Here is a 20,976-nt window from a genome sequence, read left to right on the forward strand (position 1 = left end):
CTGCCGCCTTCGCAGCCTGAAGGGGAGGAAGCCCTGCCGCCTTCGCAGCCTGAAGGGGAGGAAGCCCTGCCGCCTTCGCAGCCAGAAGGGGAGGAAGCCCTGCCGCCTTCGCAGCCTGAGGGGGAGGAAGCCCTGCCGCCTTCGCAGCCTGAAGGGGAGGAAGCCCTGCCGCCTTCGCAGCCTGAAGGGGAGGAAGCCCTGCCGCCTTCGCAGCCTGAAGGGGAGGAAGCCCTGCCGCCTTCGCAGCCAGAAGGGGAGGAGCCCCTGCCGCCTTCGCAGCCAGAAGGGGAGGAGCCCCTGCCGCCTTCGCAGCCAGAAGGGGAGGAGCCCCTGCCGCCTTCGCAGCCAGAAGGGGAGGAGCCGCCTGTGCAGCCAGAAGGGGAGGAGCCGCCTTTGCCGCCAGAAGGGGAGGAGCCCCTGCCGCCTTGGCCGCTAGAAGAGGAGGAGCCCCTGCCGCCTTGGCCGTCAGGAGGAGAGGAGCAGGAGCTACCTCCACCTCCACCACCACCACCATTGGGAGAAGTGGAGCTCCTACTGTCGCCTTCATGGCCAGGGGCTCCCCTCCCACCGTCGCCCTTGCCTGGGGAGGGCTGTTCTGCATCGCCTGGGGCTGCCTTTTGTTTCCCACAGGATACAGGGGACGAGGGAGAAGTGGAACTCCTGCGGCCGCCTTCATGGCCAGGGGCTCCCCTCCCGCCGTCGCCTCCCGAGGGTCCGCTGCTGCCGCCGTCGCCTCCCGAGGGTCCGCTGCTGCCGCCGTCGCCTCCCGAGGGTCCGCTGCTGCCGCCGTCGCCTCCCGAGGGTCCGCTGCTGCCGCCGTCGCCTCCCGAGGGTCCGCTGCTGCCGCCGTCGCCTCCCGAGGGTCCGCTGCTGCCGCCGTCGCCTCCCGAGGGTCCGCTGCTGCCGCCGTCGCCTCCCGAGGGTCCGCTGCTGCCGCCGTCGCCTCCCGAGGGTCCGCTGCCGCCGTCGCCTCCCGAGGGTCCGCTGCCGCTGTTGCCTGTGGTCACTACAGGCTTAGCTTTGCTTGGGATCGCTGTGGCCGGAGCCGCACAAAGAGGAGCTACCGGCTACGAAGAAGGGGGGGGAGGTGAGGAGACCACCTCCACCACAGCCCCGACCACCACCCCTGTGCCATAGCCCGGCACCTGGGGGTTGGTTCCCTCAACCTGGGCTCCCAGACACCCAGGCTACATGTCTGGACCTCTGGTCGCTGGGCCTGACTCCCAGGTCGCAGCACCACCAGGCACAGGAGGTCGCCTGGTCTCCTGCTCCGCTCCCCCTGGTTGCCCAGACGTCGCTCCACAGTCGCCTGGGCTCACACCTCTGCCTGGGGCTGCAGCCGACTGCTCGCCTGCCTGCGCTCCTGACGCCCCATCCACTACGCCTGGGTCCCCTGTCGCCGGGTCTCGGTCCCGCCAGGAAGGCGCCGGACTATGGACTAACCCTCCCTCAAGGATGGGAGAGGAAGGACAATAGGGGACTTGAGGGAGGGTGGATGGCTTTCAAAGGGGGGGGGGAGGTGGCCGTGGGGCCATGTGTGCTGCGCACAAGGGGGGGGATATGTAGCAGGGCAGAGCCCTGCCTGTAAATATTGTTGTGTGGTGATTTGGTGGTGGTTGGCAGGGATGGGGTTAATTTCCTGTCCCTGCCAAAATACATGTGAGAATGTGGCTGGAGCTAATTGAATTATTGATAATTAGGCTCCAGCCACATGCTATAAAAAAAGAAAATCCTTTGTTTGGTGGTGGGAGTTGCTGAGTGAATAGTTTGGTGGTGTGTTGCTGTATTTTTGTTAAAGGTGCAAGTTCAGTGAAGGCTCTGCCCAGCCTGAACAGTTTTGTGTTTGTTTAACTGTTTTATTTTTGCTCTGTGAGCAGTGTTTTGATTTCCTTTTGTTATTAAACTGCGCAGCAGCGCTTTAACTGCAGTTTCCTTGTCTCTGAGTCTCTTTGCCTGCCCAATACCATCTGGGCCCACGACGCTACCCTGTCACATATGGTGTCAGAAGTTATTCTAGAGCAAATAACCCAGTATTTTACTCTGTTTTAATTATTGTATATTAGTTACCGTGAAGAAGGCAAGGTTTTTATGTTTGGGGTTTTGCTGCTGTCTCTCTTTTTGTTTTTATATTTATTTAGAATTCCCGACCTACCTGCTTGGTGATTGGGGTGCTGCTACTGACCATCGTGTGCTTCTCCTCCGCCCTTCCTTCCCTCCTCTTGAAGAGGTTGTTGGTGCAGGCAACATTGTGGGGGAATCTTTTTTTTCTTTCTTTTTCTTTTTTTTTTGATACTTTACACCCTAGCTAATTAGTGGGTGCCTATTGTGTTGCTACTTTTACACCCTAGCCATCCAGTGGGTGTTTGCTTTTTCTTGTTTAATTGAATTTTTTTATGTAATATTTATTTAAATATTTAATAAATATTGTTTTAACTGAGTTAAGCCTTGTCTGTCTCTCTGTGGTGTTGCTACTGGTCCATATCCCAACTATCACTAACGAACTTGTGTTTTTATTGTGGGTTATTGATTTTGTTAATTATAGGTTTAAACTTATTTTTAGTTAGTCCTGGCGCTTACCACCAGGTGGCGTAGTCGGCGACTATATATTTTGGGGGTTCTGAGTGTCCTAAGTAAGTAGTGTGACACCCGTGACACGGTGCTCCTGGGTGGATTTCTCAATGCTTTCTTATCTATATCATAATGTGTTTTTATGACAATGGCTAAGTTCTCTGTTGTATCTTTTAATGTATGAGGTTTGAATTCAAGATCTAAGGAGGCTGTGTGGTCCAGTGTTTAAAGAAAAGGGCTTGTAACCAAGAGGTCCCCGGTTCAAATCCCACCTCAGCCACTGACTCATTGTGTGACCCTGAGCAAGTCACTTCACCTCCTTGTGCTCCGTCTTTCGGGTGAGACGTAATTGTAAGTGACTCTGCAGCTGATGCATAGTTCACACACCCTAGTCTGTGTAAGTCGCCTTGGATAAAGGCGTCTGCTAAATAAACAAATAATAAAATGTGCAAAGGTACTCGATTATTTATGTAGGCAAAAGGCGGACATAGCTTTGATTCAAGAAATGCATTTAAAGCCAATAGACACATTTTGATTTCAAAATGGTCGTTCTAAGATAGTTATAGCTTCCAGTGATGGATCAAAGACAACGGGAGCTTCAATCTTAATGGAACGCAACATGGATATGTCTATCAATAGGATTATTTCTGATCAAATGGGTAGACTGGCGCACTGCTATGCTACAGTGAATGGCGAAAAAAACTGGTTTTGCATCAAACTACGCACCTTCAGTATATGAGCCTGCATTTTTTCACAAATGAATTGCTATCTTTGGGAGAGTATAAGTTAATAGCGGGTGCAGACATGAATGTGTGTGTTGACAATCAATTGGACAGATCCTCAGCCAGTATTTCTAATACACAGTCAGCAGCTTCTAAAGCTCTGCGTATTTTCATTAAGGATTTGAATTTGATTGACTTATGGCCATTTCAAAATCCATCTGCCAAGGATTTCACATATTTTTCTTCATATCAAAAAACATTCTCTAGGGTTGATTTTATTCTTTCCTGTGCTAATACTTCATGCTGCTCTGGTAATGTGGACATACTGACTAGAAATATCTCTGACCACTATGCAGTTGTGTCTGTATTTAACCTGGCTCCCAGCCAAGGCAAATTGACCAGGTGGAGATACTTAACTTCTCCAGAATCAGGATTTTCTGACTCAGTTTAGATCAAAATGTACAGAATTTGTTAATATTAATGTTGGTTTGGTAAACAATCAAGCAATGAGTTGTGCTGCTATCAAGAGTTTTATGTGTGGTAATGCGATTTGGTTTTCATCACATCTAAAAAAGTCGAAATTGCAATTGATATCTCAGCTGGAGGAGTCTAGCTGTAGCAACTTAGAAAACACTTTCAATTCTCATTACAGTAGTGCTTTTGATTCAAAATTGAGGGCAGAACGGGCAGAACTGAATAATTTGTTAAAACAGAGGGTTGAATTTCACATGCACTCTACCAAGCACAAATACTATACAGACAGTAGTCGACCATCTCGCCTTCTTGCTTTAAAGTTGAAACGCCAGTCGATTTACCATTCCAAAAATCAAACAGAGGGGCTGGTTTCTGATCCCAAAGTAATTCATGAAACCTTTCAATCCTCTTTTGCTAATTTTTACTCATTTGACATCTCATTCACCCCGGAGCGATGTCTTGCTTTTCTAAAAAATCTCATCCTTCCCAGCATTTCTCTGGAAGATGCAATGATGCTGGACGCTCCAATATTTCTAGATGACTTGTTACAGGCAGTTAAATCTGCTAAAACGGACTGTTCTCCAGGAATCGATGGACTGCCTGCCAATTTTTACTTGGCATTCTTGGATTTGCAAGGTCTGATTTGGCTTGATACAATAACTGCTGCAATAACATCTGTTGCTTACTACATCTCTTCACGCACTCAGTCCTGGCACTTCGCTGACATCCTCCTCACTGTCACTTGTGGGTACTATTGTAGGCAGTTAATATATTCTTAAAAGCAATAAATTAAAGGACCTCCAAAAACTGTAGGAGATAAAGAGATACCTTCGATAGTCAAGATCTCGGTGGGACCTCTACAATAAACAGTGTCCTATTATAATGTACAAACCCATTTTTAATATCGCTCTCTGAAAACGATGGCGGATTTACACGTTACAACAAGCCAAAAATAGACCACATTCCAGACAGTTCAAAGTTCATAAATCGTGTTTGTTCAACATGAGTGAATGGTTCAATACTGGGAATCTCTTCTTAGAAAGATGGTATTTATTAAGCATGCAACAAAATAAGTTTGAAAATCACACAAAACAGTTACACAATTAATGTCACATTAAAAGCATTACAATGTGAACTAAGGTTTAAAAGAACAATTTACCAAAGAAATATTAGTACATACTGACACAACAACAAGGGATTACCTGGGTTATTCTATACTTGTTAGGCAATTTAAGAATAAAAATGCTTGCATCTTGTACTCATAGTGGTATTAAATCAATATGATGTGAAATTTGTCTTAAATCTCTAAATCTTTAAGCTATTTTTCTCTCTTTCAGACTCCTATGCTAAAGCACATTTCTCTCGCTAGAGACGGGTTTGATTAGCCTTTTGTTTCCTGAGTGCCTGATGCATTCAAGGTGTTAGGTTGATCATTATCGCTAGGCAAAGCTGGGCAAATTAGATTAAAGTTCATTCAATGTAGATTCCTGTTAATATACAATATCATAAGAACATAAGAACATAAGAAAGTCCACGACATTTGCAATATATTTGAGATAACAATGTCTATAGAACCTACACACTGCTGCTGGAAGATTTATCTTTGCAAACCCAGTCTGCTTCAGAGCCAGACTCGTCATTGTCTGTCTCTGCTGCATCACAAGCGTTGTTTGGTAAATGTTGCAGTAATTCCAAACACTGCTTTGCTGTCCTGCGTCTTCCGTGATCCATTTTCAATGTGTTCGAAAAACGTGACTTGTATAGAAACATGTGCATCTAAAACATAGATCAGAGCAGGGCCGGATTAACCTATGCGCGAATTACGCTCTATTATTATTTATTTCTTAGCAGACGCAACTTACAATTATTACAAGATATCACATTGTTTTTACATACAATTACATTATTTTTTTACACATAATTTTTTACATACAATTACCTATTTATACAGTTGGGTTTTTACTGGAGCAATCTAGGTAAAGTACCTTGCTCAAGGGTACAGCAGCAGTGTCCCCCACCTGGGATTGAACCCACAACCCTCCGGTGAAGAGTCCAGAGCCCTAACCACTACTCCACACTGCTGTTCTAACATAAGGCCCCCAGCAGAACTGAACCTCCGCGAGGTCACCGTTTGTTTGGGACATGACAAAAACTGCATGCGGGTGGACGGGCCCACACACACTGGAAGAGAGGCGCACAGAAGCTTGCTTTTGTAATTTTGTTCTTTTATGATGGCTGTGCATTTCTTTCTCTAATACAGCATACCTGGTCTCTGAGTCTTTCACGCAAGCAGCTTCCCGCTAATGTACAATATCAAATGCCCCATGCACTCTATCTGTCCCTAGTCCTGCTACGTCAGAGGCATCAGTCTGCAGGATACAATGTATGAATCAGGCTCAATTTACGTATTCACTTATTTCAGTTTTAGGGCCAGTTTTAAACACCTGACCTGTCTCAGATGTGCACAGTATGCCTTTTTTAAATTTTAGAAATTGTCCTTTTTCATTTGGGGGTTGGAATTTTAGAAAAAAGGCAGGTAAAGGTAAACATGTACAATGCGGGAGGCTGAAAGAAATTCAAATGTGGATATCTGCAGCCGGCAAGAAGGCTTTTCAGTCCATAGTTTTGTTCTATCGAATGCAATGCTGCTACTGGTCCGTTCTGTATTGGTGTGTGAACAGGCTGGCTGTAGGGATGACGTCAGGCCAGAAAGAAACAGACACTAACACACAGGGACGAACACTAAACAAACAAACATGATGTGTTGGGGCATAATCGTAGAACTCTATAAGAACAATATGGGCTATGTAATAACCGCTGACAGATGGACACACTGATGACGTTTCTCACATTTTTATATGGGAGCTCCACCATCGGGAGAATATATATTTTTCCCTTCATAATGAATTATAAAGTGCAATGCCAATCACATTGAATATAAAATATTTTTAAAAAATGCAATTCTCAAGTCTGCAAAGCCTAATTTTGGTTTGAAACTGGAAAATGACCAGGCACAGGCATGATGCAAAATACTGTATAATGACTGCTTCTTTTTTTCTTTAATTTCCTGTACAAACTCCAGGGCCGAACATGTATTTAAGAAAAATCAACCCGTGTTCAGTTGTTAGTGCTGTGAAAGAGCAGGCTGGAAATGTCTGCTCCGCTCCCCCGCTCCATATACAATGTGCTCGCTCCGCTCCGCACACAGCCAGGCACCGTGAGCTGTCAAGGCTGATTGATGGCCTATAAGAAGGCTCATTGAAACAATAGAAATGTCAACAGACCGCTCACTTGAGGAATGCAGACTGATATAATCAAACTTCAATACATGGCTGCAAGTCCTGACTGATGAATACAAATAATACCGCAACACCTCATTGTTATAATAGGTTTTCTATGTATCAGTCAATTTGTCCGCTCCTGGTTGGAATAGGTATGACATTATTTTATCTCGCTAATTTTTGCAGCTACACGATTCTTTCTTTGTCAGGGTAATTAGTACATATATTTAGGAAAATCCAAAAAACGTTTTCTTTTTTTTTTCTTTATCAGGGTTTTGTGTGCCTGCAAACAACCAGATCAGAAAACACGTGTTTGTAAAACTGGTCTGAAGCTCAGAGCTACTGTAGAGAGAAGCACACAGACCTGGCCACTGTGCGCAGCCAGGAAGAAGCAGAGCAGCTCTTAAATATTACAGGAGCGTCTCTCGGGGATTCCTGGATCGGGCTGTATCGTGATGACACACAGAACTGGCAGTGGTCTAACAGCGATGATGTCATCTACTCCAACTGGAGGGCAGACGTCTTCTGTGCTTCAGTCACTTCAGACGGAAAGTGGACTGATTTACCCTGCCACCTTCAGAAAGCCTTCATGTGCTACAAAGGTAAAGACGTAATTGTTGCTATATTGCAATTGATTATTCATTTATTTCTGTTCTTATAATTATTAAGCATCCTTGTGAGGGGAGCTTGTATGAGTTTGCAAATCCACCCACTCCTACAGCTGATAATATCTCAAACTATTTCAGCTTGCAAATATTTTCAGTCAAAACCCTGAATCCAAGTTGCCCTTGAAAGGATACAAAAACATACGGTTATTAGATGTGTTTGGTGTGTTTCAGAGGCAGTTCAAAAAGATACCTACATTTCGTTAGTGATAGATGGATGGATCTATAACACTGTGTTTCCCCCCTCTGGTGAGGTGTAGGGCTGTCAGGTTTACCTTCCCCTCTGGGCTGGGGTTTGCTGTGTGAAGGTTGAAATCTTCTCTGGGAGTTCTGTGGCAGTTCATTTCTTTCAGATCCAGGAAAGTCAGGCTCTGCTTCATCTCCTAGTACCTGAGTGCTGCTGGTATTGGGCCAGGTATCTGTATATTTCACCATACTCTCCGCAGCTTCCGGATGGTGGGCATTGAGTTGTCTGCATTTATTTCTGTGCTCACGGCACCTCTGACCTCTGCAGACAGGTTACGTATGAACAGCAGCTTGAAGCTGTGCTTCACCTGCATAGTAAAGGAGTTTTAGTTCCTTGTAGAAGTCTCTCGGGTCCTTATCCTTCTTACATTGTCTGAGACAGACTGTGTGTTAGCTGTCTAATATCAACGTGAACAATGAAGCAGGCAACACATTCAAACAACTGCACAGCCAATATTCCATTAAACAATTTTACGACAAACAAGGCATTTAGACAACAATTTATCAATGAACTAACAATAATAACATTCGAGTCAAAGCAACTTCTAGAGAATTCTAGAGATTCTCTTCTAATCGCTTAGCTTAAAAACTCCAAGCTATAGGGAACATCCTCCACTCCACACGGAGTGCCTTTACCGAATGCACCACTCGGAAGCCCCTATTGGTTTACCCTTTTAAACCCATTTAGACCCTCTATGATTGATTCTCATATTATTGAATCTCATTGAACACTGAAACAGGAGTAAATTAGCCAACTAAAAATATATATTTTTGGCGTAACAAGTTTCTGAGAATTTTTCCCCTTATTTTTAAATAACACATAGATGTACTTGACTGTAGACAAGACGCAGTTTGTGATAAATTGTAGAATTGATGAAAACACACAGTTTGTTTTGGGTTTAGAGCCAGCTCCCCTCCACAGCTCCCAGCCTCTCAGCTGCTGTTTGTTTGTGTTTACAGAGACCAGCAACATCACTGAGAGATACACCCTGATTGAACAACTGAAAACCTGGACTGAAGCTCAGCAGTACTGTAGAGAACACCACACCGACCTCGTCAGTATAAAGAACGCCAGTGAAAATGAAGAAATAGTGAAGAAAGCGCAGGGCAAGCCCCTCTGGATAGGACTGTTCAATGAGCCCTGGAAGTGGTCACACCAGGGGGATAACTACACATTTCACAGCTGGAGCAACGTGGAACCAAACAATTGGGAAGGGGATGAGAACTGTGTGGCGATGAGTAAGACAGATGGATGGAATGACTATGGCTGCAAAAATCAGTTGCCCTTCTTCTGCTGTGAGGGTGAGGACCCTGTTCAGACTGTGTTCTCATTTAGTTCAGTGTAAACCTTCAGGTTCAAAGAGGGAAGCATGATTAGATCTCTTCATTAGGTCCTGGTGGTGACAAATCTAGCAGTTTCCACTTTGAGAATCAATCACAGGCTCCCTGCTCAGGCTGATGGGATGGTCAATATCCTTCCAGAGGTAATGAGGTGATGTGGATTGCAGCTATCAGTACCCCTTGTTCTGCTGTGATTGAAGGCTCCCTGTTCAGTCTGTGCTCTTGTTCAGCTCAGTGTTTGTACCCCAGTCTGTGAGCAGGGACTTAGAGGCTCAGTCCATCTGATCCTACAGTAGCTGTCTGACCTCCAGAGCAGGACAGGGTGTAGCCTAGAGATCTGAAGAACCAGAAACCAGCCCGGTCATTAAGAGTGTGAGAGGGAGCAGCTCCCCCTCATTGTTATACCCAGGAGAGACGTGTGCTGTGATATACATTCTTACTGTCTATATATTATATTTATTTGAAAACAATAAACCATGTCATTGTCAGCATTGCCCTGGTGGAGACAGCAGCATAGACACAGTTTCATTTAAATGCATTTGAACAATACACTTGAAACAGGAAACACTAAATCTTGTTGTTGTGTGTTTTCTTTACAGATTCAGACCCCACAAGCCCCCCTTCCACTCTAGTCTCTCAAGGTATGCAGTGTAATCACTTCATTGGATTCAGAACCACTGCAGCAAGATGGCTTTGTTATAAACTTCCTTATTTTCTCTTTTTCTTGTTACAGAAGCAGAATCCTCGAGCCCCTCTTCCACTCCGGTCTCTCAAGGTAAGTGCAGTTTGAAGATGGCAGTCTGTTCAGTGTGATTGACAGCCCACACCATGAGTTATAAATGAATCTCAGTGCTCTTATCAACCTCACTAATTTAACAATGAGTTCACCATTGCCCTGGTGATGACAGCACCACACACACACACACACACACACACACTGACACACACTCACACTCACACACTGACTGATACACACTCACACACACTCACACACATACAAACACAATTTCACTCAAATATATTTAAACAATAATGTAGAAATGCAAATGACGTATTTTTACTCCTGTAAATCCAAACCTCTCAAGCCTTCTCTCAACACCAGCCTCTAAAGGTATGGAGTGCACTAGTTCAGTTTGAATGTGGCTTTGTAATAAATGACTTATTGTTTGATTATATTAGTATTTATTTATTGTCCTGGTGGAGACAGCAGCATAGACACAGTTTCATTGAAATGCATTTGAACAATACACTTGAAACAGGAATCACTAAATCTTGTTGTTGTGTGTTTTCTTTACAGATTCAAACCCCACAAGCCCCCATTCCACTCCGGTCTCTCAAGGTATGCAGTGTAATCACTTCAGTGGATTCAGAACCACTGCAGGAATCTGGCTTTGCTATCAACTTTCTTTTTTCTCTTTTTTCTAATTACAGAAGCAGAATCCTCGAGCCCCCCTTCCACTCCGGTCTCTCAATACACATGGAAGTGTGTATTGAAAATACACATGGAAGTGTACAGTGTAGTGAATGAAGACGTCATACCATGTGCATTTGTTTGCAAGTTGAGTTTAGGTGAATTCACTCAAGTATCTCTGCTGAAACTCAACATGACAGCTGCACCAACGAAGAAAAAAAAGCAATGTTTCAGTAAAAGACAGAGCTAAAACAAAATCTGATTATCTCTATGAAGACGGTGGGACACTATTGTTCAAGTTTTACTGCCATTGATCATGTATGAGTCAATACCATTAAAAGATCATATTGCCAGTCATAAACACGTAGAGAGAAGAAGAAAGCAAATAAGACGGCAACAATGGCAAAGCATGCATTCACTATACTGAAAACTGAGATCTAAGACACTGCATTCACTATACTAAAAACTGAGGTCTAAGACACTGCATTCACTCTGCTGAAAACTGAGATCTAAGACACTGCATTCACTATGCTGAAAACTGAGGTCTAAGACACTGCATTCACCATGCTGAAAACTGAGGTCTAAGACACTGCATTCACTATACTGAAAAATGAGGGCTGACACTGCATTCACTATACTGAAAACTGAGATCTAAGACACTGCATTCACTATGCTGAAAACTGAGATCTAAGACACTGCATTCACTATACTGAAAACTGAGATCTAAGACACTGCATTCACTATACTGAAAACTGAGGTCTAAGACACTGCATTCACTATGCTGAAAACTGAGGTCTAAGGCACTGCGTTCTCTATGCTGAAAACTGAGGTCTAAGACACTGCTTTCACTATGCTGAAAACTGAGATCTAAGACACTGCATTCACTATACTGAAAACTGAGATCTAAGACACTGCATTCATTATACTGAAAACTGAGGTCTAAGACACTGCATTCATTATACGGAAAACTGAAGTCTAAGACACTGTGTTCTCTATGCTGAAAACTGAGGTCTAAGGCACTGCGTTCTCTGCTGAAAACTGAGGTCTAAGACACTGCATTCACTATGCTGAAAACTGAGGTCTAAGACAATGCATTCACTATGCTGAAAACTGAGGTCTAAGACACTGCATTCACTATACTGAAAACTGAAGTCTAAGACACTGCATTCATTATACGGAAAACTGAAGTCTAAGACACTGTTCTCTATGCTGAAAACTGAGGTCTAAGGCACTGCGTTCTCTGCTGAAAACTGAGGTCTAAGACACTGCTTTCACTATGCTGAAAACTGAGATCTAAGACACTGCATTCACTATGCTGAAAACTGAGGTCTAAGACACTGCATTCACTATGCTGAAAACTGAAGTCTAAGACACTGTGTTCTCTATGCTGAAAACTGAGGTCTAAGACACTGCATTCTCTATGCTGAAAACTGAGGTCTAAGACACTGCTTTCACTATGCTGAAAACTGAGATCTAAGACACTGCATTCACTATGCTGAAAACTGCAGTCTAAGACACTGCATTCACTATGCTGAAAACTGAAGTCTAAGACACTGCATTCATTTTACGGAAAACTGAGTTCTAAGACACTGCATTCACTATACTGAAAACTGAGGTCTAAGACACTGCATTCATTTTACGGAAAACTGAGTTCTAAGACACTGCATTCACTATACTGAAAACTGAGGTCTAAGACACTGCATTCATTATACGGAAAACTGAGGTCTAAGACACTGCATTCACTATGCTGAAAACTGAAGTCTAAGACACTGTGTTCTCTATGCTGAAAACTGAGGTCTAAGACACTGCATTCATTATACGGAAAACTGAGGTCTAAGACACTGCATTCACTATACTGAAAACTGAGGTCTAAGACACTGCATTCATTATACGGAATACTGAGGTTTAAGACACTGCATTCATTATACTGAAAACTGAGGTCTAAGACACTGCATTCACTATGCTGAAAACTGAGGTCTAAGACAATGCATTCACTAAGCGGAAAACTGAGGTTTAAGACACTGCATTCATGTCACAAAGACGGCCAGAGTGGGTGGCGTCAGACCAGAAAGGAATACACAGACAGAGACGGTGGTGATGATGAGCTGAGTGCAATGGCTGCACTCAGCGTTTATTAACAAATAAAAGGTTTGAAAACAGCACAAAAACAGGACACGGCACTTGCGCCAAAATAAACAGACATACAAAACGACTAAACACTAAACAGACGGTGCAGGACAGACGAACAAACACGGTGAGTACAAACAAAAACACTTATTATATTTCTTACGATTTTACTCCTTCTCTCTCACCCGTTCTCCTCTTCCGAACACCCAACCCCGACTGAATGAAATGTACGTCTATATATACTATTGTGCTGGGATTCAATTACTAATTAATTATTCACTTGAATCCCAGCACGTGAATTAATTCTGTGCAACCCCGTGCTCACATATTACATTTAACCAGCACGTGAAGTGATTTGTGCTCTCCTCGTGCCTAAATACAAATCTACACTTTTTAAATACACGTGAAACACAGACCCGTTTATATCCCGTGTACCAATGACTATACACCAACATTAACACACGCAACATACAACACATAACACACAAATGCACACAGGGGCGGGCACTTTGCCACATATACCCCCCCCCCTGTGCAAAGCACACATGGCCTCAACGGCCACCTCCCCCCTTAAATACCCAGCAGTCCAGGCCAAAGTCTCGGGCTGGGAAGGGAGGCTTCAGTGGGCCCATGGCTGGAAATGCTGTCAGCTCCCCTGCCAGTACTGGCACGGCTGACAGCATGCTGGTCCCGTCCTGCAGCGAAAAAGCTGCGGGGGCAGGTGGTCCCCCGACCTCCCCCTTCTTCGTAGCCGGCAGCTCCCTCCTGTGGGGCTCCGGCCACAAGAACTCCTGCAGCGAAACTGCTGCTGGGGAAAGTGGTCTCCAGACCTCGTCCCCCTTCTTCGTGGCCGGCAGCTCCCCTTTCTGGGGCTCCGGCCACCGTACTCCCTGTGGAGGTACGGGCAGCAGAGGCAGCTCCTGCTCCGGGCGGTGGCGGAAGCAGAGGCAGCTCCTGCTCCTCTGCTCCTAGTGGAGGAAGCGGTGGAGGTGGCGGAGGCAGAGGCAGCTCCTGCTCCTCTGCTCCTTCCGGTGGAGGTGGCGGAGACAGAGGCAGCTCCTGCTGCTCTGTTCCTGGTGGTGGTGGAGGCAGAGGCAGCTCCTGCTCCTCTGCTCCTTCCGGTGGAGGTGGCGGCGCTGGCTCCCTCCGCTGTGGCGGCTGGGCTGGTGCGCGCCGTGCTGCCTTCAGCAGCATGAATAGAGGCTGCTGGGGGACACCAGCCTCCTGCCCCTCTCCCCCCAAAAATTTTCAGGGGGTTGGGCCTGTAACTCCTCCCCTTCCGGCTCTTGGGGCTGAACCAGCAGGCATTTTCCCTCTGCTGGTGGCTTGGGTCCCAGAGCTGTGGAAGCCCCGACTTGCCTCCCTTTGGGCTGTGGACGCACCGACTCCTCCCTTTTGGGCTGTGGACGCACCGACTCCTCCCTTTTGGGCTGTGGACGCACCGACTCCCCCCTCTTGGGCTGTGGACGTTCGGGCTCCCCCCACTCAGGCGTAGGACGTTCGGGCTCCTCCCACTCAGGCGTAGGACGTTCGGGCTCCTCCCACTCAGGCGTAGGATGTTCGGGCTCCTTCCATTCAGGCTGTGGACGCTCAACCAGCAGGCATTTACCCTCTGCTGGTGGAGATGGGGACAGCAGGTACTCCTCTGCTGGTGGTCCTGCTACCTGGGCTGCTGTTCCGTTTATGGTTGCCTCCAGGTAGCTGAGGACAAACTCCACACCTTCCTCCAAGGTGTTTGGGGTGTGTTCCTCCTGATATGCCTCCCATCTCTCACTGTCCAACATCCACAGGGCCCGGACGACTATGGGTAGAGACTGGGCCTCCAGCCCAGCATTCTCCAGGAACCAGCCCCGCAGTTTGATGGCGTCTTCTGCCATTGACTTTTTTTTTTTTTTTTTCCCCCAAAACAATATTTGTAATCCTTTTTTTTTTTTTTTTTAATCCAGACCCCTCCTGGTCTGACGCTTGGAGGCGCGGCTATCCCACGAAGACACCACGTGTCACAAAGACGGCCAGAGTGGGTGGCGTCAGACCAGAAAGGAATACACAGACAGAGACGGTGGTGATGATGAGCTGAGTGCAATGGCTGCACTCAGCGTTTATTAACAAATAAAAGGTTTGAAAACAGCACAAAAACAGGACACGGCACTTGCGCCAAAATAAACAGACATACAAAACGACTAAACACTAAACAGACGGTGCAGGACAGACGAACAAACACGGTGAGTACAAACAAAAACACTTATTATATTTCTTACGATTTTACTCCTTCTCTCTCACCCGTTCTCCTCTTCCGAACACGCAACCCCGACTGAATGAAATGTGCGTCTATATATACTATTGTGCTGGGATTCAATTACTAATTAATTATTCACTTGAATCCCAGCACGTGAATTAATTCTGTGCAACCCCGTGCTCACATATTACATTTAACCAGCACGTGAAGTGATTTGTGCTCTCCTCGTGCCTAAATACAAATCTACACTTTTTAAATACACGTGAAACACAGACCCGTTTATATCCCGTGTACCAATGACTATACACCAACATTAACACACACAACATACAACGCATAACACACAAATGCACACAGGGGCGGGCACTTTGCCACAATTCATTATACTGAAAACTGAGGTCTAAGACACTGCATTCACTATGCTGAAAACTGAGGTCTAAGACACTACATTCACTGTGCTGAAAACTGAGGTCTAAGACACTGCATTCACTATGCTGAAAACTGAGGTCTAAGACACTGCATTCACTATGCTGAAAACTGAGGTCTAAGACACTGCATTCACTATAGTGAAAACTGAGATCTAAGACACTGCATTCACTATGCTGAAAACTGAGATCTAAGACACTGCATTCACTATAGTGAAAACTGAGATCTAAGACACTGCATTCACTATGCTGAAAACTGAGGTCTAAGACACTGCGTTCACTATGCTGAAAACTGAGATCAAGACACTGCATTCACTATGCTAAAAACTGAAGTCTAAGACACTGCATTCACTATACTGAAAACTGAGATCTAAGACACTGCATTCACTATGCTGAACTCTGAGATCTGAGACACTCCATTCACTATGCTGAAAATTGAGATCTAAGACACTGCATTCTCTATGCTGAAAAATGAGATCTGAGACACTCCATTCACTATGCTGAAAACTAAGTTCTAAGACACTGCATTCACTATGCTGAAAACTGAGATCTAAGACACTGCATTCACTATGCTGAAAACTGAAGTCTAAGACACTGCATTCACTATACTGAAAAGTGAGGTCTAAGACACTGCATTCACTATGCTGAAAACTGAGATCTAAGACACTGCATTCACTATGCTGAAAACTGAGCCATAAGACACTGCATTCACTGTGCTGAAAACTGAGGTCTAAGACACTGCATTCACTATGCTGAAAACTGAGCCATAAGACACTGCATTCACTGTGCTGAAAACTGAGGTCTAAGACACTGCATTCACTATGCTGAAAACTGAGATCTAAGACACTGCATTCACTATGCTGAAAACTGAGCCATAAGACACTGCATTCACTGTGCTGAAAACTGAGGTCTAAGACACTGCATTCACTATGCTGAAAACTGAGCCATAAGACACTGCATTCACTATGCTGAAAACTGCGGTCTAAGACACTGCATTCTCTATGCTGAAAACTGAGGTCTAAGACACTGCATTCACTATGCTGAAAACTGAGGTCTAAGACACTGCATTCATTATACTGAAAACTTAGGTCTAAGACACTGTGTTCTCTTGGCTGAAAACTGAGGTCTAAGACACTGCATTCACTATGCTGAAAACTAAGGTCTAAGACACTGCATTCACTATGCTGAAAACTGAGATCTATGACACTGCATTCACTGTGCTGAAAACTGAGGTCTAAGACACTGCATTCTCTATGCTGAAAAGTGAGATCTAAGACACTGCATTCACTATGCTGAAAACTGAGATCTAAGACACTGCATTCATTATACTGAAAACTTAGGTCTAAGACACTGTGTTCTCTTGGCTGAAAACTGAGGTCTAAGACACTGCATTCACTATGCTGAAAACTAAGGTCAAAGACACTGCATTCACTATGCTGAAAACTGAGGTCTAAGGCACTGCGTTCTCTATGCTGAAAACTGAGGTCTAAGACACTGCATTCACTATGCTGAAAACTGAGACCTAAGACATTGCATTCACTATGCTGAAAACTGAGCTCTAAGACACTGCATTCACTATACTGAAAACTGAGGTCTAAGACACTGCATTCACTATGCTGAAAACTGAGGTCTAAGACACTGCATTCACTATGCTGAAAACTGAGGTCTAAGACACTGCATTCACTATGCTGAAAACTGAGGTCTAAGACACTGCATTCACTATGTTGAAAACTGAGGTATAAGACACTGCATTCACTATGCTGAAAAGTGAGCTCTAAGATACTGCATTCACTATGCTGAAAACTGAGGTCTAAGACACTGCATTCACTATGTTGAAAACTGAGGTATAAGACACTGCATTCACTATGCTGAAAAGTGAGGTCTAAGACACTGCATTCACTATACTGAAAAGTGAGATCTAAGATACTGCATTCACTATGCTGAAAACTGAGATCTAAGACACTGCATTCATTATACTGAAAACTGAGGTCTAAGGCACTGCGTTCTCTATGCTGAAAACTGAGGTCTAAGACACTGCATTCACTATGCTGAAAACTGAGATCTAAGACATTGCATTCACTATGCTGAAAACTGAGGTCTAAGACACTGCATTCACTATGCTGAAAATTGAGATCTAAGACACTGCATTCTCTATGCTGAAAAATGAGATCTGAGACACTCCATTCACTATGCTGAAAACTAAGTTCTAAGACACTGCATTCACTATGCTGAAAACTGAGATCTAAGACACTGCATTCACTATGCTGAAAACTGAAGTCTAAGACACTGCATTCACTATACTGAAAAGTGAGGTCTAAGACACTGCATTCACTATGCTGAAAACTGAGATCTAAGACACTGCATTCACTATGCTGAAAACTGAGCCATAAGACACTGCATTCACTGTGCTGAAAACTGAGGTCTAAGACACTGCATTCACTATGCTGAAAACTGAGCCATAAGACACTGCATTCACTGTGCTGAAAACTGAGGTCTAAGACACTGCATTCACTATGCTGAAAACTGAGATCTAAGACACTGCATTCACTATGCTGAAAACTGAGCCATAAGACACTGCATTCACTGTGCTGAAAACTGAGGTCTAAGACACTGCATTCACTATGCTGAAAACTGAGCCATAAGACACTGCATTCACTATGCTGAAAACTGCGGTCTAAGACACTGCATTCTCTATGCTGAAAACTGAGGTCTAAGACACTGCATTCACTATGCTGAAAACTGAGGTCTAAGACACTGCATTCATTATACTGAAAACTTAGGTCTAAGACACTGTGTTCTCTTGGCTGAAAACTGAGGTCTAAGACACTGCATTCACTATGCTGAAAACTAAGGTCTAAGACACTGCATTCACTATGCTGAAAACTGAGCCATAAGACACTGCATTCACTGTGCTGAAAACTGAGGTCTAAGACACTGCATTCACTATCCTGAAAACTGATATCTAAGACACTGCATTCACTATGCTGAACTCTGAGATCTGAGACACTCCATTCACTATGCTGAAAACTGAGATCTATGACACTGCATTCACTATGCTGAAAACTGCGGTCTAAGACACTGCATTCTCTATGCTGAAAAGTGAGATCTAAGACACTGCATTCACTATGCTGAAAACTGAGATCTAAGACACTGCATTCATTATACTGAAAACTTAGGTCTAAGACACTGTGTTCTCTTGGCTGAAAACTGAGGTCTAAGACACTGCATTCACTATGCTGAAAACTAAGGTCAAAGACACTGCATTCACTATGCTGAAAACTGAGGTCTAAGGCACTGCGTTCTCTATGCTGAAAACTGAGGTCTAAGACACTGCATTCACTATGCTGAAAACTGAGACCTAAGACATTGCATTCACTATGCTGAAAACTGAGCTCTAAGACACTGCATTCACTATACTGAAAACTGAGGTCTAAGACACTGCATTCACTATGCTGAAAACTGAGGTCTAAGACACTGCATTCACTATGCTGAAAACTGAGGTCTAAGACACTGCATTCACTATGCTGAAAACTGAGGTCTAAGACACTGCATTCACTATGTTGAAAACTGAGGTATAAGACACTGCATTCACTATGCTGAAAAGTGAGCTCTAAGATACTGCATTCACTATGCTGAAAACTGAGGTCTAAGACACTGCATTCACTATGTTGAAAACTGAGGTATAAGACACTGCATTCACTATGCTGAAAAGTGAGGTCTAAGACACTGCATTCACTATACTGAAAAGTGAGATCTAAGATACTGCATTCACTATGCTGAAAACTGAGATCTAAGACACTGCATTCATTATACTGAAAACTGAGGTCTAAGGCACTGCGTTCTCTATGCTGAAAACTGAGGTCTAAGACACTGCATTCACTATGCTGAAAACTGAGATCTAAGACATTGCATTCACTATGCTGAAAACTGAGGTCTAAGACACTGCATTCACTATGCTGAAAACTGATGTCTAAGACACTGCATTCACTATGCTGAAAACTGAGGTCTAAGACACTGCATTCACTATGCTGAAAACTGAGGTCTAAGACACTGCATTCACTATGCTGAAAACTGAGGTCTAAGACACTGCATTCACTATGTTGAAAACTGAGGTATAAGACACTGCATTCACTATGCTGAAAAGTGAGCTCTAAGATACTGCATTCACTATGCTGAAAACTGAGGTCTAAGACACTGCATTCACTATGTTGAAAACTGAGGTATAAGACACTGCATTCACTATGCTGAAAAGTGAGGTCTAAGACACTGCATTCACTATACTGAAAAGTGAGATCTAAGATACTGCATTCACTATGCTGAAAACTGAGATCTAAGACACTGCATTCATTATACTGAAAACTGAGGTCTAAGGCACTGCGTTCTCTATGCTGAAAACTGAGGTCTAAGACACTGCATTCACTATGCTGAAAACTGAGATCTAAGACATTGCATTCACTATGCTGAAAACTGAGGTCTAAGACACTGCATTCACTATGCTGAAAACTGATGTCTAAGACACTGCATTCACTATGCTGAAAACTGAGGTCTAAGACACTGCTTTCACTATGCTGAAAAGTGAGATCTATGACACTGTGTTCTCTTGGCTGAAAACTGAGGACTTAGACACTGCATTCACTATGGTGAAAACTGAGGTCTAAAACACTGCATTCACTATGCTGAAAAGTGAGATCTAAGACACTGTGTTCTCTTGGCTGAAAACTGAGATCTAAGACACTGCATTCACTATGCTGAAAACTGAGGTCTAAGACACTGAATTCACTATACTGAAAACTGAGATCTAAGACACTGCATTCACTATGCTGAAAACTGAGATCTAAGACACTGCATTCACTATGCTGAAAACTGAGGTCTAAGACACTGAATTCACTATACTGAAAACTGAGATCTAAGACACTGCATTCACTATGCTGAAAACTGAGGTCTAAGACACTGCATTCACTATGCTGAAAACTGAGGTCTAAGACACTGCATTCACTATGCTGAAAAGTGAGATCTAAGATACTGCATTCACTATGCTGAAAACTGAGGTATAAGACACTGCATTCACTATGCTGAAAACTGAGGTATAAGACACTGCATTCACAATGCTGAAAACTGAGATCTAAGACACTGTGTTCAAGGCGGGGCTTTCCTGAAGTTTTGAAGGAAAATGAATTGCGTGTTTAATGATTGTTTACTTTATTTCTTTCTATGCTACCTGTGTTTTAATAAAGCTGTAATTAGCAATATTAAACCAAGGCATTTTTTTAAAATTAAATTATATTTCAAAATTGTATAATGAAACAAAATGAATACTTTCAAAGGGTTAGTGAGTCGTCGAAGGTTCCTCACTGATAACACTGTGTAACAATTTTTTTTTTTTTGGTTCCTGGGTAGTAAGTGTTATTTCCTAATTGCTTATGCCTCAAAAGTATAGAAAATGGCTATTATTCCCCACAAACTTTGCTTTTGTGACCAGG

General features: G+C 44.0%; 1 protein-coding gene across 1 annotated transcript; it reads left to right on the forward strand.

The window, feature by feature from the left end:
- The first annotated feature begins 7,370 nt into the window (after positions 1-7,370).
- On the forward strand, positions 7,371-20,660 carry LOC131722710 (C-type lectin lectoxin-Thr1-like). The gene is made up of 3 exons (XM_059015712.1): positions 7,371-7,647; positions 8,917-9,258; positions 20,638-20,660. Exons 1-3 carry the CDS (start codon positions 7,635-7,637, stop codon positions 20,658-20,660), a joined length of 378 nt encoding a protein of 125 aa, XP_058871695.1. The 5' UTR covers positions 7,371-7,634.
- Positions 20,661-20,976: the final 316 nt, after the last annotated feature.

The sequence above is a fragment of the Acipenser ruthenus genome, chromosome 51 (assembly GCF_902713425.1).
Source record: "Acipenser ruthenus chromosome 51, fAciRut3.2 maternal haplotype, whole genome shotgun sequence".
Classification (NCBI taxonomy): Eukaryota; Metazoa; Chordata; class Actinopteri; order Acipenseriformes; family Acipenseridae; genus Acipenser; species Acipenser ruthenus.